Consider the following 25,059-nt stretch of genomic DNA (forward strand, 5'->3'; position numbering starts at 1 on the left):
AGTGGGGTCATTCCCGCAATAAGTCCCTCTTCTCAAGGGAAATGGAATAAGCCTACTTGGTATAAAATTTTCACCGTGTTCAGCCTGTTTGTGTGTTCGGGGTCCCCCTGTCCGGAGCACTGTTCCTACAAAGCCTCTTCTGAAACACTGGTCTGTATCAATGTACGATACCATAACCTGCCCTTGATATTCCGCTGCTTGGAGCATAACCCCGGACTAAAGGAAGTGTAAGTATAAATGTGCATATACACACAAGGTAATGTAGTAGGCTATATATAGGCCTGGCATAAAACCTTTTCTCACTTCTCTTACACAAACACTATAAACACAGTAAAACATGATGTAATAATATGACTATAACAGCGTCGCCTAATCTGTGTTTTTACTTGCTTAAATAGCACGAAAAGACTTGTTAAAATCAGCAAGGTTTTTGCACTACTTAATTACAATATCGTTTTTAGTTGGGATTATGTTGAAATTTCAAAGGCATTGCTGTAATCGTTAAAATTCAAAATATTCGAGTAGATATTGTCTGATTCCTTCATAACTTTTCTCACCATCTTTAATGATTAAAAAAATGAAGGAATAAAGAACTTTTGACTTGAATTTTTCGCCTTCCCCCGCCATCGTGCCCTCAGCATAAGCTAATGTCTAAATTAAAGCAAAAGTATAAGGGATATTTTTTGATTTCGAAATTTACGAAAACTGAAAGCTGAAAAACAAAAACGTTATTCTCTACAGAGAGCTGGAGACAGTTGGTTTCAACTGTAACTGTGTGTGGGTGAAGTTTCTACAGGTAATGAAGGACCGGAATATCCGTGTGCTGCCCGCAAGACTGACTCTCCTCTGTTTCGACTTCACTTTTGAGTCGTGTGGTAAGATTCGAAAAGTAGGCCTAAAGGCATTCTATAAATCTGCTTGAACTTGAATCTTGCACATATTTACAAAACTTGGCAAATTCGTATTCCCCTATTTCTTTTTTCTTTTTGAGAATCAGAACGTTCACGTTAAAATGCCGCAAATCACCAAAAATGTAAATATATGACGAAGTTTTATGAAAGCGTTTTACGAATGATACACTGGAGATACGCTGTCGTGGTATAGTTATGCGAACAAACACCATAATAGTCAGAATGTGAAACTGGTTTCAGTTTTTAGCTTAAGCTACTGCATTGAATCTTGCCGTGTTTATCGCTTATATTGTAGCCTAGGTCTATATATATATCGATTTGTTTACAGGCCTCGTTCGTACACGTAGCTATACTGACGTCCCTCGAGCAGATATATGGAAATTTCGACAAGAAGGCTCATCTGGTTATTAGGCTACCATTATAAAGACATTTGCTGAAATTTGTTTCTCAAGTCTTGGATAATTATTAAATTTACATTTATGCTATTCGAGATAATTGAAAAATTGGTTTTATTCCATTATCGTATTTGTTGTCTATTCTATAGAGGGCCGCGGACATGGACGTTTAAAGGACAGACTTCATGCTTCAGCAGTTAACGGACTGACAACCGCACACCTACCAGTACCGTGGATTTTGCCAACGCCCACAGAAATACCCGAAATTCAGATAGTAACCCAAGCCCCGGGAGAACCAGACACGAAGAAACTGGCAAAGAAACCAAAGAAAGTTGGATTTAAGTCACGATCAAGGAAGAAGCCTTCCGCCAAATCTGTATCTAAAGCCTCACAAAAATCGGCAGTGGCACCTGAAGCCAAGACAAAGACTAAAATGATACAGAAAGCAGAGGTATTACTCCCGACGAAGATTGTACCCAGTGCCAGACCGACACACGAAATAAAGATTCCTACAACGTCTGCTATGACATTTACGGTGAAGGACATCGGAAAGAAAACGCAAAATCCTGTAGCAAGCGTTATATCCATGGTGACACAAAAGCCACCGATGAAATCTTCACCGCTAGGACCAAAAGCAACACAAGAATCACCGATGAAATCTCCACCGCAGGGACCAACAGCAACACAAAAACCACCGGAACCAAAAGCAACACAGAAACCACCGACACAATCTCCACAGCAGGAACCAACAACAACACAAAAACCATCGGTGAAATCTCAACCACAGGAACCAATAGCAACACAGAAACCACCGACACAATCCCCACAGCAGGAACCAACAACAACACAAAAACCACTGGTGAAATCTCAACCACAGAAACCAATAGCAACAAAGAAACCACCATCGAAACCTCAACCACAGAAACCAATAGCAACACAGAAACCACCGACGAAATCTCATCCACAGGAATCAAAAGCAACACAGAAACCACCGACACAATCTCCACAGCAGGAACCAACAGCAACACAAAAGCCACTGGTGAAATATCAACCACAGAAACCAATAGTAACACAGAAACCAACGACGAAATCCCATCCACAGGAATCAAAAGCAACACAGAAACCACCGACAAAATCCCTACCGCAGGGACCAATAGCAACACAAAAACCACCCATGAAATCTCAGCCACAGGAACCAAAAGCAACACAAAAACCATCAACAAAAGCCCAAATGACAACCAATGCTTTGCTCAAAACGACTCAAAAGGCTAATGTTGAAGCCACAATTAAAGACACAAAGAAATCTGGAAAGAAAGAACAAAAATCCAAAGCACCACCAAAACACGACGTAGACATGCCGAAAAAGGCAACACCCAAGCCGACAAACAATAGTCCTCCGGAAAGTACTAATCAATCCCCATCGAAAAGTCCTTCCAAAACACAACAAACAACGAAAACAGTATCAAAAACGAAACAAAAATCTACATGGGCGCCCTCTACACCATCAAACACTGAAGAAAACTCAAAACAAGTCTCTAATGGTAAGTGCCTCACTCACTGGTGTATTCTTTGTCGCCATAACATTTAGGCCTGAGATCAGTAAATGTTCCAACATTTACTTCCATATTCTGAAAGCTCAGCTGCATGAGAAGAATGAAACAGATCTCAGATCATATCAAAACATGCCTTTCTCATGTTCGTGCCAAGGGATGAACATTTCAAGTTTTAAATGACAGTTTATTACGAAACACGTCGTGAAAGCCGCTGTGCGAATGAAGTCAGCTCTATGTGTTGTAGAATTGGATATTAAGTCCAAAGTTACAAAGTTATATAAAGATATAAAGTTGTTTATTTCTCTATATATGATAATTTTTCTGAGGAACAAAATATGATTTGTTTCTTATTTCGTGGATAGATAGGCTCATCTATGGAGGTTAAAACCATTAATTCCCTTTCGGCCGGCCAGTAATCTGCGGATGGTCGTGGGTTTTCACGAGGCTCTGCCCGGTTTCCTATCCCATTAATGCTAGCCGCCCTCGTACAGGTGAGAAATATTCTTGAGGCTGGCGTAAATTACCAAATAAATAGATAATTCCCAATCAAATATGTCCAGTCCTATATATTCATACAAGGGTCGAGTTGTTTACAGTTTGTTTTTCTTTTATTTAGGTTCAGCAATTGCCGCACAAGTGAGTATATTCTTATGTAACTCAAACTTTACTACTTATTGCGTTATATTGTTTTATCGTGTACGTCTATCACTTCAAGGGGGGAGGGGGTGTGAGGGGGTAGGGATCTGTGGTTAAAAGGTTAGCGTACAAGTGGAGCGCAATGACCCATGAGCCTCTCACCAATAATGGGATCGCTGTGAGTTCAAGCCCAGCTCATGTTGGCTACCTCTTAGGTCGTGCGTGGGAAGGTCCCCAAGCAGCCTGCTGGTGGTCGTGAATTTTCTGTGGGCTCTGTCTGGTTTCCTCCCACCATAATGCTGGCCGCCGTCGGATACACGTAAGGGAAAGACTAATTAAATAAAAATCAAATAAACACATCACATCAAGGGTCGTTTTATGGACACCCGTTCTATATATGACTTCAAGACTGCACAATCCCTGCATGTCTGAATTTAGAAAATGCATACATTTTTTCAAATACAAAGCTTTTGCTTTTCTACATTGTATTTATTCTATCATCAGTCATCTAATGATAATGACAAACGTGTTAAAGAAGAAGGCAAGCCGATAAAGCACGGCATGGTACTGATCATCGGAATCCTGGCTGGCGTGGTGTCATTTGCTGCGGTCATCGGCTTTATTATCTGGGTGAGTATATATTTACGTAGGAATATCTTCCTTGTGATGTTAACCTAATTAGCAGTTTACACTGTATCTAGGCTACAAGAAATACTGGATATAGATAATTTTGGTAAAAATGTCCACATGATACTGATGTGGGCTTTTATGTCACCAAAAACCAAGCTTCAAAAAGTTTCTTTGCATAGGATGCAAAATAGGCTTTTATAGGATGTTCACGCATGAAAACCATACTGGAAAGGTGACCAGATTTTGTGACTAAAAACCAACAAAACAAACCCCCAAAACTTGTGAAGTAATGTTTAGATGTGTATGGGTTCATGACAAACAGGCCAACATCTGCATACCAATTTGGAAGTCATCATTTATTATGGTGATACATGTATATGCTCATGTCCCCAGCTGGCGTTTAATGATGACAGTCAGAAAGATCCGCCCCGGTCAGACACTTCCCTTCTGGAAGCAGTGATACATCCGGAGAGGGTCAGATACAGTCATGCCTGTCTCAGGTAGGCCTATATTCAGTTCATTTCCACTTGTGTTGTATGAGACTGCAAAAATTTATGAAATTATAACATATTCTTGAGTACTGTAAACTGAACAACAATCAAATGAATATGTGTAAATAAATAGATATACATGTAATATAAACTTTGTTTTGTCATTTCAGAACAAAAGAGGCGGCCTATCAACTCACGCCCGATCCGCCCGAAGGGGGATCCATGGAAGTCCATATGTAAGTTTGACGGAAAAAAAATGCTGAATAATAGAAAACTTTGATCCACATGGTGGCCTTGTCCGAAGATCCTTACAATGGTATGGAATGGCTTAAATGCACTGCCTGTATAAAGGGGGTCGCACATTGCGACATTTTGATGCCCAAGAGTGACTTTTTTGTCTCTCCACTAGCAAAACCACATACCCCCTACCCCACACTTCTTGCGATCCTTACTTGCATGTGTCCGCCTGTGTATGTGTGTATTTTGTGTGATTTCTCAAAAACTTACATATGTGGTATATACACAAGCACTTTCACTTTTGCCGTGATTAATTTCTGAAAAAACATTCATGTTCACCGCAGTTCACTGATTCGGACTTCTGCGGGTTTGAGTGTTACACCCTGAGCACATACATAAGTATGAAGCATTTACATGCAGCTTCAGTTCTGCCATCAGTTCTGTCATGTGGAAAACAACAGAAGTTCAGAACCATTAAGCGAGACCCAGTCTTTGGACAATTGTTCTCGACAGATTTGAGAACGTAATTTGTCTTCTTTTTTCAGGGTTCAGCGAGATTCTCCACTGAAGAAGATACCTGCAGGTAAACCATTCCAGTATCCCTGAGATTTGACTAAACACGGTCCAGTTGCAGGAGCCGATGCTGTCCCTCAACAATGGTCAATGAATATAGGCCTCTTTGGAACCCAAGCCTACCATGATGATAACATGACGACTTATACATGAAGACTATACGTAACAAATAGCACGACTTAAATTACACTATATAATCTATTATGACTGTTTATGGGTATAAGCGAATAAAAAAGACGGATATTTTTGAACCTGTATATGTCGTTCAGGCTTCAGGCTTCAGGTACAAGTATTTCGTTGTTGTTTAACGCCACGGGCAAATAATTTTTCACTTAAACGACAACGATCTGTTTTGGTGAGTGGAAGAAATGTTGTGGCCAGTGCAAACCACTGACCTTTGATAGGTAACGGCAATATAGTTACTGGCGGCCTATACCAGGAGTGACATTTGCCCCAGCAAATGTTATGCAAGATTACACGTAAACAACGGAAACCTAAAAATTCCCTGTCCGAGATTTGAACCCACGTCTCGTCTAGACACTGAAGACAACCACGTACCAACCACTCGGCTATGCCCGACCCGGTCCATAAAGTGTAATCAAATTGGTCATAATCGGTAATTGTAGAACTTGGTAACTCTGCAAAATGTGAATTTTATTTAATGGGTCTCTGTCTACTGCCTTGCTTCATTCATTGACCTCATCTTTAGCTTCTTGGGATAGCCGCATCTTCCGTATCAGTGACCTCTTTGCGACATGTGATGAGGAAAGTCTTGGCCTGCAGACATCCTTACGGCGCATGTGCTACTCCGTACTTTCGCTTTTCATCACTGCCACCATTAGACAAGCTTGACCTTTGGAGTCCGTTCCACCCACGCGGGCCTGTTCAGGCTTAGCATCACCACTGGCGTCCTACTTCATCACCATTCATCCATTAAATTGTTTTGGTGTTGGTTGCAATCACGCTGTGGTTACTTTACATTAATACAACTCGTATGAAATGTTATTAGATAGAAATTTTGAGACAGAGCTTTTTGTGTTTTCTGGCACTTCCTGCTTCATCACCGTGACCCCAGTAAACTCGACGTTGTTCATTTCTGTACAATATTTGATAGTGGTGACTGTGATGTAAAGCAAAGGAACTGGTATGGTAAGGCGGTGGATCTGCCCCAATGCAAGAAACTGTTCACCTGAACAAGCGAAACTTGTTGTGAGTGACAGCTGCTGACACACTCATAAGGCTACTTCTTTTGTCAGTTCTGTTGTACTCCTCTTTTCCTGTTATATGGTAACCATGCCCCTTATAAAGCTCCAAACACACACTGAAGCAATACATACTGAAGGTCATAAAATCGATAAATGGTAGACTGCTCCAGTCGCACTGAAATATCTTTTTTTTTTGCATTGTAGAGTGGGGTAAATCACTGCACCATAAATGTAACTTTCTGAAAACAATTGAGCACACAGTTATGCGCTAATCAATTAAACACGTATACGACAATGTTCGCCTTTACATTTCCGCTATGCATATTAACATGTTAATGATACCTTAAGGACCACAGGTGCTCTCAACCAGGATTCACGTATGACTTCGCTATTATTTAAGTTAGCTTAAATAACACAGCTTAGCAATTATCCATTCTAATTCATAACACTTATTTTATGCCAGACAGCCTATATCTTTACTCACACAAAAAGCATATTGCCAAAGAAAAAAAAGAACCATAAAGATTTGAACTCTTCTATTTGAAGTGAAACCTGTTCTCCATAGTAACTTCGTTAGTTCAGTGCACTATAAAGGATGCCTGCCAGAAGTCTTGTAAACTTGCCAAAACACGGCAAAACTGATCACATCGTAAGGTTTATTTTTGACATATGAAGACCAACGTTAATCACAAAGAAACTTGGACAGCACGTTACACAAATGAAAGTTTTAGTAAAGATAATCTCCCGGTTAACGTTGATCTTCGTACTGTAAATTAATGTCATTGTGAGGGACCTCCGTGGCTCAGTTGGCTCGAATGCTTGCGCGGCGTAATGACCCAAGAGCCTCTCACCAATGCGATTGCTGCGAGTTCCTCTCCGGCTGTAAGTGGGATGGCCTGTCAGCCACCTGCGGATGGTCGTGGGTTTCCCCCAGGCTCTGCTCCGTTTCCTCCCACCATAATGCTGTCCACCGTTGAATAAGTGAAATATTCTTGAGTACGGCGTAAAACCTGTCCACATAACTTTTATACCACTGATTTTGAAATTTAAATGCAGAACCGTGTCGAGATATTGAAATATACACTTTCTTTAGCACTCTCTGGGTCCGATTTTCCGCCTTAATGTACCAGGTCCTTTACAAAGTGGAATTCAACTTCAGTCCAACGAAAACATGACAACCATTATTGCATACAATTTCTGCGGTTTATGAAATAGCGCTTGTCCTATTAATACACAAGACTAGTCTAGTTCGGCGAGCCTACGAGTGCCGTCACCTCCCATTTGTCACACAGACAAAATTACGAACAATGGGAGCGGAAAAAAATCTTGAAATACCTTGTTCAAAGCCGGGACTGAAGGGTTAGGAATCATGTACCGTGCCACTGATTCATGTCCTGTCCACATACATACCAAATAAATTAACAAAGGCACAGATTAAATTCGTACAGGCTATATTCAAAATATCATACTTCCGGGATCATCCTCAATTCGTCTATACAGCAATTAAAATTTGCAATAATTACAATACAGTATATATGAATTATTTTCTCCAAATAAACGTTTTGCCAAGTCAGCCATGCATAGAAACAACAAAGGTATAGTAACATACTCGACAGTCGGGTTTGTTAAAACCTCATCTTGAAACAGTTATTTCTCACTATATGTAGAAAACCTGCATGTTGAAAGAGTTGTTTCTTGATATATGCAGAAAACCTGCAAATTATATGTGCAGAATCGCTTATACAGAAACAACGACTACAATGTCTGGGTTGTTCTATGTTTGGAGAATGTGGAAAACACCATAAGGAAGCAGTAGCCAAAACATATTCAGATATCTTAAAGACATTGATATTCGCTCATAAGTACATTTTGTTTTTCTGTAACGTGGTAACAGAGCTTTTTGCCCAAAACTTACAGAATGAAAGAAAACGTATTAACCACGAGTCTAACCTTTTCATGCGGTTATCAGATATCCTTAACCCAACACTGCCATACCATTCTTAAACTCGGGTAAGTTTTCAAGTTGTGAGCAAATAACTGTATATATAAAAATATTTACACGTTAACTGCACTCATCATATTTATAAAGAGCACTTGGAAATATTTAATTAATTCGAGAGGTAAATGAGTATAAGCTTTGAGAGTTACACCCTAACAGTAAGTACGTTATGTGCTATTCAGCTCATTACAGGTAATCTCACAGAAATGAAAGGCAACTACCAACCTATTTCTTAGAATGACGCACACTAACTTTAGATATGTTGCAATGAAACTCGGAAATTAGACCTAAAAAACAGCGAAATGTGGCATGCTGGCGCATCCACACAACATTCAGTGCTTCGCACTACTAAAAATCTGCACTTACTTCAAAGTCTGAAGCATGGACAGTTTCTTGCTAGAAGTTTGGAGTGAAGAAATTCGGATGATACTGAACTAAATGTCTTCTATACAACTATTTTAAAGGTGAAATTCTGACCAACTGATAGGTATAAGAATACCGCTTGATTTCATAACTGCATGTTTAACTACATGGGCAATGCGCAGAGAAATTTCGCAGTGAAGCCGCATTTCTAGATAAAGGCTGGGGTTCATGTATTTCATTACATTTATACAGAAGGACAAGGTCAAGAGGCAGGTTTGGAATTTATAATGGGGTTTCACACAACATTGTAGTATCTTTAGAAGAATAAAGCTTTTGATAAGGCCTATATTGTTACAAATTGAGCAGAAAATTTCTTCATTTTGCCAGTAAACAAACAACGTCCCTACAGATTTCATTTTCATCGTAACATGTACGTTGTACGTCCACAAGCTTTTACTGTTCAATGACGCCTGTGATCATATACCTGTATTGGTGCTTAGAGCTCACTCACTTGCACTTTTGATTTACGGTTAGGCTCATGCCTGCATGGTGCCAAAAGCTTATGTGCCTTTACTTCTGAATGTCAGCTGAATTTGACTGCGTTCTATCAAGAGCTCAAGTACGTGTCCTACTGCACAATGGCTTGATTGATACCTGCATGCTGCCAAGAGCTCACATGCTTGCAATTTCTTATCAAGGCTGGACTCCCACCTGTCTACTACCAAGAGCTCAAGTGCTTTTACTTCTCAATGAGGGCTGGATAATCTTGTATGTTATCCCACAGTTAGGAAGTGACCTCATGCAATGATGTCCTCAAACAAATAACAAAGCCAATTAACAGAAATTATCTTTTTAGAAAATCCGTACAAAATGAATTCTCAAGTGCCATGTTTATACACCTTACTCTCTTTTGTGTATTTTGTAACCCAGTTTGTTTGTTAGCTTTCAGCCTAATAAATGACAATCACAAAGAGCAAGGATATATCTGACTAACTTAACCTTACATATGTCAGAAAAGAGGGTTTTTAATGCCTCCCCTTACTGAAGTATATTTGATGGTCACTGTTTCAGTTGTTACACATAAAAGACAAAATTCTGGATGCTGTAAAAATGAAGGAAGACAACTATTATGAGAAAATGCTTTTTCACCAGAATTCGATATTTGTTTATGTTTAAGGGCATAACAAAAATAACTGCCAAAACAATAACACAGCCATAACCAGTCTAACCAGTAAATATTTGTCTCACCACACAAATATGGCGAACTGAAACAGAACTTTGGTAATTATGGCTGTTTGACTTTGAAAAAGAAACCACCACTAATACACATCCTCAGAGACTCCAGCAACTATTATTTATTAGAGCCTTATTCTCACAGAGCCGACAGGAACCCAACTGCATGAGAAACATATCCACTGGCAAATGGTGTATCAGCAGGTGAAATCTGTTACACGAATCAACGTCATGAGAACACTCGATCCACTGGTTACTGGTGGTCATCTTCAGGGTGTATGAGAACCTGGCTTGATACAGACACACACGACTGATGTCATCTTGTGTCCAGAGAAACTTCGAACAGGAGACATACAAAATCTTCAGATTATATTCTGTTGGTATTTAACTTTAGCACAAGGATGGACTTTTTTGTTAACTGCATGCATATTCATTTTGACACTTGACTGTTTAATTTATTGATAGCTTGCGAGGCTATATATAGTCGTCATCATAGCCGTAGTTGCCAGGTGACGCCGCAGCTGCCACCAAGTCATCCAGATCATCAGACTTTCCAACTCGGATTGTCGCTTTCGATTTCTTCTTTTTCTTTTTGGCGTCTTGTTCCTGCTGTAATAACAATGAAGTACCCAATTTATAACTCATCAAAGAATGACAGATGACGTGAAGGAAAGAAGAAACACATACAGTAAAGCCACAGATTGATACATCCTGTTTTAAGTCTTAGTATTAAACTGGATTGAAGATGTAATATCTGCACAATTAGCACAATATTTTTTGACACTTATTTCCCTCTAATAATATGTCTTTTTAAAGGAGGGGAGAGATTTTTAGGTAAAATACAGTACGTATTTAAATTCACCTCCACTGTAATACTCACCTTTGATAACCTATTTTTTTCGTGATAAATATTATTTAAGAGTCCTCCAAACTTCTTTACATCTTCTGTTTCCACTGGAAATATAAAATACACATCACAGGAAAAACAAAACAAATCTGTAAAATCCACGAAAAGATAAAGTTGTACAGGAGATCAATCCATAAACACATGACTTATGGCTTCAATAAATAATCTGCTAACATGAAAAGTCTGCTTCACAAAATGAACTTATACCATAAAATTTTTGATATTTATTTATTTATTTATTTTATTGGTGTTTTATGCCGTACTCAAGAATATTTCACTTATACGACGGCAGCCAGCATTATGGTGGGAGGAAACCGGGCAGAGCCCGGGGAAAACCCACGACCATCCGCACGTTGCTGCCAGAACTTCCCACGTACGGCCGGAGAGGAAGCCAGCATGAGCTGGACTTAAACTCACAGCGACCGCATTGGTGAGAGACTCCTGGGTCATTACGCTGTGCTAGTGCGCTAACCGATTGAACCATGGAGGCCCCTAAAATTTTTGATAAAGCTTACGTTTCTAGCGAATGTCACTATGGCCAAATATGTGTCTGTTTGCAACTTTCACAAGACGGGACAATTGCAGAAAAATGTATATACATGTAAACTAAAATACTTACATGACAAAGCTAAATCTGTGAAAAGTTTTTCTAGAAATCCCGAAAAGCAAGGTGAAGGCTGAAACATCACAAAAAGCAAATATGTTTTAGAAACTTCGGTCTTACAACTTGTTTCTCTGTATCTTTGACTTGCCTCAACTAAAATGTAATTTGGTGATCAACACGATGCTGTGCAAATCGCTTCTGCAAAAACAGAGATGTTTTTTTTTTTTCCTTTTTGCTATATCAGGAACTCCATGGAAATCCAGGCACTTTTTTTTGGTGTTTATGTTAAAACTTGATGACTTTTTTCAACCATTATCAAAATATTTATTCCTTTTGATACTTGTTTAACACTATGCTCAAGAATTTTTAACTCATTCCATGGCAGTCAGCTATATAGGTGGAGGAGCCAACCGCTGGCATGTTACTCACAAACATTCATGTACACAATACTGGTGGAAGACAAATGGTTTTCCAACAAACTAGACTGCCAAAGAATGTTGCCAATGCCATAAACTACTTTTCCCCACTTCCACAAGAACATTAATGATAATGATAACCACATTAAGATGACAAATCATTTTACTATGTGTATAAATACTGTGTCTTTGCTAAATTGCTGCTGTGTCAGGTATCCTGACAGGTCATGGTGTGACTCGAATTAGGTTTAATCCCAGATCTCTGGCTCTGGAGCAGACGCCCTAACCACTAGGAAACCTGCAGATGGCCGTGGGTTTTCCCCGGGCTCTGCTCGGTTTCCTCCCACCATAATGCTGGCCGCCGTTGTATAAGTGAAATATTCCTAAGTACGGTGTGAAACATCATGCAAATAAATCAAATAACCACTAGGACACAAAATCGGTTGAAATACTTTGTGCAATGCCTTCAGGTAAGAAATGTTATTACAAAATTAATGACCTGTATATGTAAAGAAAAATAAGTTTACCTGAAACGTCAAAATTTTCTCTGTAAGTGCCTCAGAAAACTTCACAAACTCTTCTTGAGTTTCTGGCTGGAAGCTATCAAGACCTGACGCTGATATTCCTGAAAACAATTTTGCAGGTGTCACATGATTTTACAAGCACTTTCATGGAATAGAGCAAACTGCATGCCCATTCTCGAGAGCGCTAATGGTGTTTCAGAGGTAACGCTTTACAGCAACACGTAAACAGACTGAAACATAAACCAAGGTAGAGCTGTCAAGCCAATCAAAATGACCTTGAATAGTGTAACGTTCAAAAAAAGGCCAGCCGCACGACAGCAGCTTTAGTTCCTTTCCTGTTGGTCTTAATTATTTGTTTTTCACTATGAGCAAGGTGATCTTGACTAAAATTACAGCAGAACTGGCAACTTCTGGTTAAAACAAACTTTCTCACCAACATGTATCTAGCCATTATATCTTGCTTCAAAGCACCAACAGGCTTGTCAAGCTCTTCTATAGCATTGAATTACCAAAATGATACACACCTCTCCCTCATCACAAACATAATTCTTCAACCTATTTCTCTATCTTTGAAAGATGTTTATTCAAGCATATTCCAAGGCACATTATTCCTTGCAGACTGAAAAAATTATACTTTTTGTGAAGCTTTGAAATTGGCCAAGTTTTCCAAAATCTTATAAATGGTTCATAAATCAGACTGACAAGTTGCTTTTTCATATGCAAGAAAAACTGATGAAATTCCAGTATACATACTAGTGTATTCGTACCAGTGTGGCTCTAATACAAGAATAGAGTTGCTGTTTTGTTTCAAACTTTAAAAGCTTTCAACATCATAAAAAGAATTGTTCATATTACGCGAAAATATTCACAACTTAGTTATGTTCATTGCTGAAACATCAAAATCAAAACAAGAAGCTAGGATAATTGTCCCAAATGCCACAGACTTGGAACTTGACCAAGAGTCATTCCAAATGTGTCCGACCTACACAGCCATATCGCACAGGTGGGGTCCAAGAGATCTGACTTGCTCCATTTCAGACTACATAAGCCATGCTCAACAAGTTTTCGCTTTCATATTATTGGCTATGTGGATGGGGGAAGCCGGTGTGCCCGGATAAAGGACAAACATGAGATCTCCTTGTGCAGAAAAACATGTTGTAATAGGCGAGAGGAGTATATATACACTGCAACGATGAATAAACAGCAAATCAAACAAAAACAAATTGTCATTCATCACAAAACACTGTCAAATAGTCAACCTTTGGTAGATCTTTGATTTTACTTGGAAAACAGGAAGAACTCAATCTCATTGGACACATCAGTTGAGTGATGCCCTCAATGCCAGAGTTAATAAAAGCAGGATCAAGACTCTGTCACATCCACAAAACTATATGATCAGTTCATGCTACAGTAAGACTGCCATCAGTATTTGGCTTAAAAATGTCCGATGCTGCAAAATACCTGCTAACAATGTCAGTAATTTTCACAAAGATCATGCTTTTGAATCTTTGGCAAAAGAAGAATTACTTGTAAGACAAATGTTTTCTCACTCCAAGCATATCAAGCCCATGCTGCTGAGTCAAAATCAATTTTTGTCACATTTTTACATCTGGATGAACCATGCGAATAAACACAAAAGCATCACATGATATAGCATAGATCTTTACAGCCGCAAGGTGGGAAAAGGTTAGCAAGTCCATGAAATATGGAATTTACTTGATAAATTTAAATGATCCTGCTTCTAAAACATTAGGTCCTGCTCAGATAAAGAAAGAGATCTTACCAAATGTTTCTCGAGCTACCTTTAAATCAGCATCTTTTTGTATTTTCTGTATTCGTAATTTTTCTGCGAGCTTTTCTTCTGCTGATAAAGGTTTCTTTGCTTTTTTAGCTTCCTCTTCTTCCTAGGAAATGGATACAATAAAAAGAACATAGCACATGATCACAAGTTCCAATCATGTTCAGCTTTTTGTCAGTTTGTCAGTAGAAATCAAATAGTTTCTGACTTCAAATCTTAAGACTCATTAGGAACTGAAGATGTACATCAGGTTAATTCCACACTTCCTACCTTTGCAAGCTTCTCCGCTAACTCTCTTTCAGCAATCCTCTCAGCTAAAGGTTTTTTCTTCTTCTTCTGATAGGCTTTGACATCTGATGAACCTAAGTTTATGGACAGCAAACCAGGAGAGAATCAAACCTTTGTCTACCAAATTGCAGTGAACTTTGCTTTTCTCCATCATTCAACATTAACATACCAATAATCAATTTACACATCTTCATAGTTCTACACACTGGGGATAATAAAACGCTGCAGAAAATTCATGAAGGTCATTAAGGTTAACTGTACTTGTACTCATGTTTCGAAATTTCATTAACAGTTAGTCCCTAAAACTGCATGAACTATACTCCTCTCTACAGTTTTTATGGCAGAAAATGTTATTTATTTATTTATAATTCCAAAGAAAAACCCTGTCTGTTGCAAGTCCTAATGTAAACTTACTGTCCCCACTGGCATCAGCATTCTCTGCCTTGTCTTCATCTTCCCATGAATCCTAGAGATAAAAGACACAGCAATATGTTTTAACTATTTGGCTAGTGATTTTTTCCAAATTTTTTCATGCTGTAATGAATCAGACCATTTTAGAGATCTTCATACTTCACAAAAGCAGCACGGATTTCAAAAATGATACGATAGCTTCATATCAAAACCTCACAATCTAAATGGTCACGGCAAAAAAAAAAAAAAAAAGAGACAAATAAATGAACTCCTGTGGTTAAATTGTTGATTACTTAATTTGTTTTTTCCTTGCCACGACAAGTTGCATTTATAGGCCATTTACTGGGCCAGTAGAACACAAAGAGTTCCAGTAAAAATATATAGTTACAGACATTGCTGTCCAATAATTTTTTCATTTTCTGGTGGGGGGAGGGGGGGGGGGGGTAGATGGGAGATGAACCCTGCCACGCCTATCCAAAAACATGGCACAAACTTCAAACACCCGTCGTCTTAATTTACCACCCCAACCGATGACGCTAATTAACTTTTAACTGATTTATTTATTTTATTTATTTGATTGGTGTTTTTATGCAGTACGAGGATTATGGTAGGAGGAAACCGGGCAAAGCCTTGGGGATATCCATGACCATCAGCAGGTTGCTGGAAGACCTTCCCACGTACGGCTGGAAAGGAAGCCAGCATGAGTTGGACTTGAACTCACAGAGACCGCACTGGTGAGAGGCTCTTGGCAGGGTTCGCACACATGACGGCCAAAAAAATTCACATACTTTCAAGTACTTAAAATACAAATTCAAGTACCTCAAATGAAAGTTCCAATCTTCGCTCTTGCATACAAACTGCGACAACAGACGCAACTTGAATACTTTTTTAGATCATTACGACTGGTGAGCAGCCTTGTGTTGGTGCCATAACCTTCAGTCAATGCACACATCACTGATTATCAGATAACCCTTCATTGATTCGTATAAATTTTCCATTGTCCGTCAGAATAAAATGCGCAGCTTAAAATATTTCCGCAAAACACAGGTGTTTGTAAACAGCACCACTGTCAGTCACGAATAGTCCAGGGCGGACTTGCCCATACTGGAGACATCTGCACTTCGGGGACACAAACGGCAGTATGCCCGATTGACACTGCTGGTGTCGCGTACAAGTCAGCGCTTGAAATCTGGGATCTGCAGCTATTCATCCCCAAAACGATGGTTGCCTGGCATCTCTAGCTCTTTTTTACACACCAAATCACTCTCAATGACTACAGCGTAAGTTCTTACCACTAAACCAAAATATGGCGACCTCAGCGCCGTCTGGCGGAGAAAAGAAAGTCTACATTGGTGCAAAACCACGACCACATACATACCACTGGCGGCTGCTTTAGGTGCATGCCCGTTGCCAGTTGATTCACAGATTCTTACCACCGAATAACTTTCTTCATATGACAAAAGCAAAATCCAGTTCTTTCAAGGACCTCCACATAAAAATGGCCAAATTCAAGCACTTTCCAGTCCTTAAATTACCAAAATAAAATTCAAGTACTTTCAAGATTTTCAAGGACTTGTGTGAGCCCTACCAGTCATTACGCTGCATTAGCACACTAACCAACTGAGCCATGGTGGCCTCTTGGTGGAACTGAGTGCCTTGCTGTTAACAGTCATTTTGAAATGTCACGTAATCTACTAGTGGTTTCAAACGGTAACAGAGTTCTGGAGGCAATCAAATCCTCCAAAAACTATTATTTTTCCATTATCGTCTAACATAGGCACAACCTCAATCTTCATAATCCAATCCAGAAGGGCATAAAGAAAAACTTGTATTATTAGTGCTGGTACCACCATTGCTGTAGTCCATCTAGATGGACTCGGTGTGCTGTTTTAAAATTTTGACATTCACTGTAACACTGAGCCCATCAACGTCTCTCAAAAAAACAAGGCGCGCATGTCAAATTCACATCTCCTTCCTACTTATGGCAATTTAACTCATCTCCTCTGCTCATTTATGTGTAACTTTATGGTGAAATTTCTAATACTATCCTGACCTATGAAACTAATTAATTCACCGCATGGTGGTCACATTGACATGCAACTGAGTTTTGGTATTGAAATCCTCAAGAAAACTATTATATTTTGATTGCTGTCTGCAAGAAGAACTTCTACCTTCTTAATTCAATCCAAAAAGGCATAAAAAAGAACTTGTATTTTTAGTGCAGGTGCCGTGAGTGCAGACCTCACTGAGATCGGCTCCATCTAGCCAAGGATCTTGGCTGTGATCTTGTAATGTGGGGTTAGGTCTAAATCACTGCAGAGGAGCCTTCCAGGTTAAACTAATGGTATTTAAGAAGAGCTTAGCAACAAAAATGTGTGGAAATTGAACCAACACATGCATTAACCTGGCAAAAACCAACGAATTATGTTATCAAGAGATTCTCTGTTTCCTCTGCCAATTTTTACAACATTCTGTAGCCTTTACGACCAGTAAATCCAAGATAATTCACAGCAGTGACATACGCTCACCTGCCGTGTCAACATGGCGACCTAATAAACCGAGTTGTTGCTCTTTCACAGCCTCATTATGTTTTGATCAGCTGACAGAAAGCCATTTAACTGCGGAGGCGCGGACTGGCAATTGACTGATGGCTATGGGGTAGAAGGATGAGACCCACAGTTTGTGCGCACTGTCAAATTAAGCTTGCAGTCCAAAAAAGGGGGATTATCTTCAGCATCCTTTCCATTCTATCTTTCATGGAAAGGTCAACCGCTGTTGCTCAGTGATCTGCTAAATATGACACTATTTTTAATTTCGGCTGAGGATGGTCAGCGGGTCCAAGGTCAAGGGCTTGGCTCTATCGAGTTGCACAGATGTGCGGCGATTAGTTTGAGAGTTGCACGCTGAGTCCATCTTGATAGACTATCAGTATGGATTTGATTGAAATCATGTTCACTGAATGTGGAGAGGTGTTCGAAAGTGTGAAGCCAGTTTTCAGATAGGCAGGGATGAATGAGTTTGCCGATGAATGTCAGAAACATAAAAACAGACAAAACAATAAAAACGTAAAGATAGCACAGGCAATATGTTATTCAATGTCAAAGTAAAGGATATAGTTCTTTTGGATTTCAATGTCAATGCCACACAAAAAATTTAGCTCTGTCTTGAGAGTATGGTTATAATATGTTGGCAAGATAAACGAGGTCGCAGTAGTAGTTTTACCCTATGACTAATGCGTTCGTCACACTTGCGTTGTTGTTGTAATCCTACCTTCACGCCGTCTTCTTCATCCTCTCCTTCCCATTTATCTGTTGCAGCAGAAGAGGCGACAAAGCCACTGTCGGGTTGGAAATCTTCCGAATCTGTAAATGACAAGAATATGATAACACGAACAATCCGATCATACCTTTAACCAGCCGATTGTACAAACCATATGTAGCAACATGCTTACCCCAGTCAGCCATTTTTGTTAAGTCACGTGAGGGCGGGAATTCGCGCTATTTCAAGAACTTTTCCCCCTAATTACAAAAACTATATTTTCGGATTTAATTGTTCACTATTTAGAACACCGATGGATTAATTTACTAAATATGTAGAGATTGATTTATTTTGGGTACAGATCTCTGTGGCAACGCAAGCTATTGACAGCTCCAGGCAAGATGGCGCGAGACTGAGACGACACAGCAGACGAAAAATCATAAGAACGTTGCGTAGAGGTTTTTATTGTCCGATATTAAATTATAATCAACCACATTCTGTTTACCTAGCTGACTTTTCCTGTCTTCAAATACGCCAGTTGACTATGCTTTAATCATTGGGAATATACATTGCATAGGAACCCAGCACATATGGGTACAGATACGTGTAGAATATTCATTCTCCACCCCATGATATGGGCAAGTACGTGATAAAGGATTATTTCGGAGTTTATCTTATCTGAACTTCATTTTCAGTATTTGGCTAGATACAGTGTTTCGCCATTACTCTCTGAAAATGAAGGTGGCACAGATACTTGACTTTTCAGCCTCAGTCTGATTGTCAGAGAGTCGATCACTCTCATGACTCATAATTACATAAATTACCGGTATTCAAAGAGGAAAAAAAAGGCAATCCTTTCACTTCTTTTTCTTGTAGATCCAAAGGCAAAAGTTTGATCATGTGAAGCTGTATTGAAACTGAAAGTGACAGCTGATCAAGACGTGATATGATCAATCCTTTAGACTTCTCGATTTTGTTTTAGCACAACTTTATTGCTCATCTATGTGATAAATAAAAAGGAATAATATAAGGGATGGCGATTGTCTGTTAAGTCTACAGTAGAAATCATATACCTGTGTCAGGCTACAAATGCTGTGCTCTATCTCACTTATTTCAAAACTATGTAACAGTTAATACTGTATATAGATGTGTAAACGTTAACTAATGTTTTAATAGCTTTTCTGTGTTTTTATAGCTCAGATAATACAACTTTGTTACCATGAATTGTCATTTCTAGAAGGCAGGCCTAAAACTTTGAAGGCTCTTACTGTTACCTGTGAAGTATGAAGAAATTGGTTTTAAAGTGCTTACCTACATCTGTTCAATTCTTATTTGCGTTTGTAGGCATGTAAATCCTTCAACCAGCAAAAGATGAGTAAAGCTCCAGGAAAGACCCCAACAGGGGGCAAAGGTTCAGGTGCAAAGTACACAGGTAGTAAAGGAGCCAGGCCTAAACAGGTATGGGTCAAAAGCATTAATTAATCCAGTATCGATTGTTATAATGTAAATATATCAGTCTTTCAATATATCATTTGTTCAGAATATATATGTACCAATGTGTATACTGAATAATTCTGTAAACCCAGAAGTGCCTTGGAAAATCAACGAACCTGTTGATTATTGTATAAAATCTGGAAACTGTTTCAATTTTAGCTAGGCTAACATTCACTCCATCAGTTATTGCAACATAATCAGTTAATTACACAGGGACAAGCAAAACTATTGAATCATCCACGTGTAAATCAATGGGGTAGAATATGATTCCATCTGTGTTAGTGTTACTTGATTGTAGAGCACAATTGGATCGGCTGGTTCAAATCCCTCCAAAGCTGTGGTCCCAAGGGCTGCTCAGAATGTGATACCCGCAAGCCTCCAAAGGGGGTTCCCTATGACCAAACAGAAGGATGGAACACTGGTGCCACATGGTGAGTCATATCAAGGCCTGAAATAATTGTTTACCTTATTTGTTTTAATTGGTGTTTGGTACTCTAGTTAAAATATATTGAGTCACTTTATGTTCAGTGATTAAGTTTCAGGACACTAGAGATAAATTTAGAGATGATTTTATCTCCTTGGTGGTAACATGTTTAGCTAATTAAAAAACAAATAATATGGTCCACCACAAATATGTGATTTAGTGTAAGTATTAATTGCATACTCAGGTCAAGAGCCTGTCGTCTCCAGCAAGCAGGTGCCTTAAATTATATACAGTGTATCGAGTCTGGAAAGGCCTTAAATATCTGTACGGATTTACATTTAGTGAAGTCTAAAGAAATTAAGGTACATGTAAATTGTTCAATCAGATTCATTTGTAACAGCTTCATAGTTCAAGCCAGATTTAAGAGTCTGCCTTATTATATAAATACCCATGAGCCTCCCACATGTTTGGTCGCTGGGAGTTCAAACTCAGCTCGTGCTGGCTTCCTCTCCGGCCATATGTGGGAAGGTCTGTCAGCAATTTGCAGATGGTCATGAATTTCACTCGAGCTCTGCCCAGTTTCCTCCTACCATGATGCTGGCTGCTGTCATATGAGTGAAATGTTCTTGAGTATGGCGAAAAACACCAATCAATCAAATAAAGATTTAAATTATGTCAATGACATTTAATGTGTTCCATGTTCCATATAGGCTACACTGCCCGTCCTGTGCGACCTGCCAAAAACTATGATGTTGTCTCCTTTGCGCGGGCATTGAATGACGACTTTGCTCCAAGGCTGAAGAAACTGTTTGACCCTGAAACAGAGGCTGCAGTTGATGCTCAGAAAACAGGTACTTTTTCAAAACACTTAACTTATGTCGTATGAATAAATAAGAAAAGAAATTCATAAAAGCCAGGTGCCAGTCCAGCTTTTAGTTTATTTATTGACTAAATATTTGTGTCCTGATAAAGTATATGACAGTATAATAAAGTACTGTATTTCACATAAAGGTTTGCGTTTTTCAAGTGTCTGACACATTTTGTTTTGATTCTGATTGATTTATCCACCTAATTTAGCCACTTTCATCTGTTTTAGTAATTTCTTATCAGTAAAGTGTTGACATCAAAAGTATCACTTTAAGGAATTTATGTTTTTCTGAAAGTGCATTTTTAAATACCAAACCTTAGCTCCTATTTCTCTTGAAGTTTAGCGTTTCTGAAGTGACACTTTTTGCTTGATTCTAATCAATTTATTCACTTTATAGGGCCACAAAAGAGTTTTTAGTAAAGTTTTATTAATTTTTTTTTGGAAAAACAAGAGTATGACATCAATAGTATCACTTTAAGATCATTATACTCACTTTTGCATACCAATCTTTAGATGAAATGCAATGCATATATACATTAGACTGAAGGGCAAGTGTCAAATATACTATGTTTAAAGGTATATACATTGGATGGAGATTGCCTGGTCAAAAGTTTGATTGCCAGAGGGTGAGCAAAATGTCAAAATGTTTCTGTGGACACCTGCTGGGTGAGCATGACAGGTACACAGGTGAGTCATTCAACTGTGTTTTTCATGAGCAGCCTGTATGATAATAGGCCAAGACTTTTTTAATAGATGTCGCAATATAACCCAGAAATCGTCTTTTACAAAAAAAGTTATGGGAAATGTGACTTGCACATGCAGTGTTGTGAAAGTGGGTATGTGTATTGTGTTGTGTATACTTTATGGATACAGCTGTCATGCGCTTTGTGGGCAAAAGTTTAATACTTCATATTTTCTACATACATGTACATAAGCACCACGAAGTGTAGAAGTATTAACGCCTTTAACTAGTATACATCCATGTTTTATCATTTAGCAGAAAAAATAAAATTGACGAGTTTCTTTCTCTCTGATGCATGTGACAAATAATGTTGTAATATGCGAAATTTTAGGTCAATAATGATTATGGATAATATTAATTATTGAATGTATTGGCTCAGTTAAAATGCATTGATATTTTCCCTGGCATAATGTAATGCGACAACACAAAGGGGCATCACCATCGTGCTGAAATGCCGAATCTCAAAACTCCTGTATTAAGATGGAATATGTGTCTCCCTTGTTGTTAGGTCACAGTGTACAGGTGCGATGTATACAGTCAGGCTGTCCCTGTAAGGCCTATGCGTGGATCCCCTCACGGGTTGAGGACATTGGGGAGTTCTGGCATCAACGACGACGGGACTTTGACCCCAGCACATGGAGAGCCAAGTGTCGGTGTAGACACACCCACGAGGAACACAACCCTAATGGCATGCACAGATGTAAAGCCAGAGGTAGATCAAGCTTAACTTTGTATCAGACAATGAAACAAGGGTAGACGTTTGAACCAATTCACTGGCTGAAGAATTTTAAGCAATTTCTCATCAGAAGGAGTGAAAAATGTACATTCCTTGTGTGGCATTATAATTTAAACCAACTGAAATTTGTATTGATTTGACACAGAGTCCCCTCATTAACTATAGAATGTAGATAAGTGGCATTGAGCTTGGGTTTCTGCTTTGTTTACATTGCAAAGGTTATTTAGGTAGGAATTTTGTTATCTTCTGAATGTCTGTTTATCGCAAGTTCTCCTAAATATTTTTTTTGAAATGGATTCATAGCCTCGATCCAAAATCACATTTCTCAAAAACAGAACTAGAAATGTTTGACATTATTAGAGCGTGGCATTGTAATTTTTCTTTGTAAATGCACTGTTGTATTAATTGGCTGACCCAGCCAAAAAGTTCCATAACCATGTGAGTACTCGTAAAATTACAAGGGCGCATAAACAGCCACTGTATGAAGACATGGAAGATAGACAAAAAGATTGAAGATAGTCAAGGATTTAAGATATTGTCTTCTGTCATGGAAGGATGTGGTCGTGCCATGTTTTCAAAACCACCCTGACCTCAAGTCTTGTATGAAAATAGGCAGAAAGGTCAAGAAATTAAGATATTGCTTTCTGTCATTGTAGGATGTGGTTGTGCCATGTTTGACTCCAACTTCCTCTGTGCTGCCTGTGATAAACATTGGGAGGATCACCAGACTTTCTTTGACACAGAGGACATGCGGATAAAAGAAGGTCTTCCATATGGTGAGTGCATGTGTACTGCAAACCTTGTCTGCAAACCTTATGTCATTTGCATCCATGACAGTACCAATAAAAGAGACATGGTGTTTTCAAATTTGCCTCCTGCCAAACTGTTCCTCAGCTTTACAAACAAAGGAACCGTTCGTCAAAAATTTTACACTTGTGCAATGACCGTCAGGAAAACATAGCAGCCGAGATAAACCCTTGACGTACAGACATACGCATACATAGCATCTTACCTAATAATCACACAAGCTTCAATGGCCGCTTATTATCACCAAGGCCCCGCAAATAGTGAGAGCAGCGGAATCTCCTTATTACATCTCCAAGGCTGGGATTGAACTTGCAAATCATGTCCTAGTGATTGAAAGCAAGTTAAGGTTTGGCCACAACCTGCTACCACCGTTTTTTTTTTTTTTTCTCACTGTCATGAATCATTGTATGGGTACCCTGCTCTTTCTGGCCAATCATACAAACCCTCTGCCTTAAGCTAGTGATGTTTGTTTCTGAACATCAAGGGAATTATTTTACAGACCAAAGAGCTTTCTCTCTTGCTTTAAATCACAGAGCTAAGTTTATCCCAGCCAGAAAACTGACATGTATGCAGAGAGAACTGACATGTATGCAGAGAGAACAGAGGATAAGTTGTAGAACATACTTGTAGTACTATTAGTTGCATGGTTACTCAGTGAGAGGATAGGGAAATACATGCATTTGGTGTCAGTAACCCTCGTATTAGGCGAGGCCTCAGCTGAGCCTAAGATGACAATTACTGACACCATATATTTCTGTATCCTCTCACTGAATAACTGGTTGACAAATTCATCCTGCAAAAGACTCATTTAACCAGCGCTGAAAGGCTGATGCACTGGTGAATCGCTTCTGTAATTCCATTGTTTTCAAAAATAAACACAGTCTACCTAATGTGAATCTTTTACACAGGCGCAAAGTATTTGCCATTTGCGGAGATGCCCGATCTGCGAAATATTGCTCTGACCGGGCAGGAGAGCGATGACTCTGCATACCTGGCCCTGACTCAGGGAGAGGGGTCAATACCCACATCACAACGCCCACAGGGTAACAATGCTGTGGTCAGCTTCCACGGACAACCCCAGGGTGGCTCCTCCAGGACTCCCTTCAGACCTGTCTATGACTGAGACAGTGTTGGGTGCCAGGGTAAATAGTGTTCATGCTATCAGATATTCTTGGGGTAAGCACGTGGATGGACTGTTGATATATAGATGGCACAATTTTTATTAGGTTTGTTTTTTTTTGTTTGTTTTTTTTTTTTGGTGTACATGTATTTATATGTACATCAGAATATTAATTATTATGTTTTTAACTTGTGTTTTACAAAATGTTCATCTACTTGGCTTTTCACCTTCCATAAACAAAATATTCCATTAAACTCCTTAGCCAATTTTGGTTCAAATTGAAACCACACAGAGCTTGAGGCTTATATTGTAAATCTATGGTAACTGTACACAGGAATGTTTAACTGGTTTACAACTTTGTTAATAATATAATTATCTGCTGACAGCAGTTTACAATTGCAGATACAGTACATATAATATTTTGTTTTTTACTTTG

General features: G+C 39.0%; 2 protein-coding genes across 3 annotated transcripts; one reads left to right on the forward strand and one right to left on the reverse strand.

The window, feature by feature from the left end:
• Nucleotides 1-9,440: 9,440 nt before the first annotated feature.
• Nucleotides 9,441-19,241, reverse strand: LOC135473208 (eukaryotic translation initiation factor 3 subunit J-A-like). Its single transcript, XM_064753051.1, has 9 exons — nucleotides 19,187-19,241; nucleotides 18,445-18,536; nucleotides 15,178-15,229; nucleotides 14,746-14,837; nucleotides 14,461-14,581; nucleotides 12,681-12,778; nucleotides 11,753-11,810; nucleotides 11,107-11,180; nucleotides 9,441-10,835 (listed from the first exon to the last, which is right to left on the reverse strand). Exons 1-9 carry the CDS (start codon nucleotides 19,239-19,241, stop codon nucleotides 10,701-10,703), a joined length of 777 nt encoding a protein of 258 aa, XP_064609121.1. The 3' UTR covers nucleotides 9,441-10,700.
• LOC135473155 (protein FAM221B-like) lies at nucleotides 18,834-24,738 on the forward strand. 2 transcript variants are annotated; one of them, XM_064752992.1, is made up of 8 exons: nucleotides 18,834-18,890; nucleotides 19,777-19,890; nucleotides 20,225-20,357; nucleotides 21,061-21,201; nucleotides 21,795-21,905; nucleotides 22,469-22,672; nucleotides 23,353-23,472; nucleotides 24,412-24,738. In XM_064752992.1, exons 2-8 carry the CDS (start codon nucleotides 19,804-19,806, stop codon nucleotides 24,624-24,626), a joined length of 1,011 nt encoding a protein of 336 aa, XP_064609062.1. In that variant the 5' UTR covers nucleotides 18,834-18,890; nucleotides 19,777-19,803; the 3' UTR covers nucleotides 24,627-24,738. The 2 variants fall into 2 exon arrangements, with proteins under 2 accessions (XP_064609062.1, XP_064609061.1); XM_064752991.1 differs by having other exon boundaries at nucleotides 18,857-19,074.
• The last annotated feature ends 321 nt before the right edge of the window (nucleotides 24,739-25,059 follow it).

This window comes from Liolophura sinensis, chromosome 8 (assembly GCF_032854445.1).
Source record: "Liolophura sinensis isolate JHLJ2023 chromosome 8, CUHK_Ljap_v2, whole genome shotgun sequence".
NCBI classification, from domain to species: domain Eukaryota; kingdom Metazoa; phylum Mollusca; class Polyplacophora; order Chitonida; family Chitonidae; genus Liolophura; species Liolophura sinensis.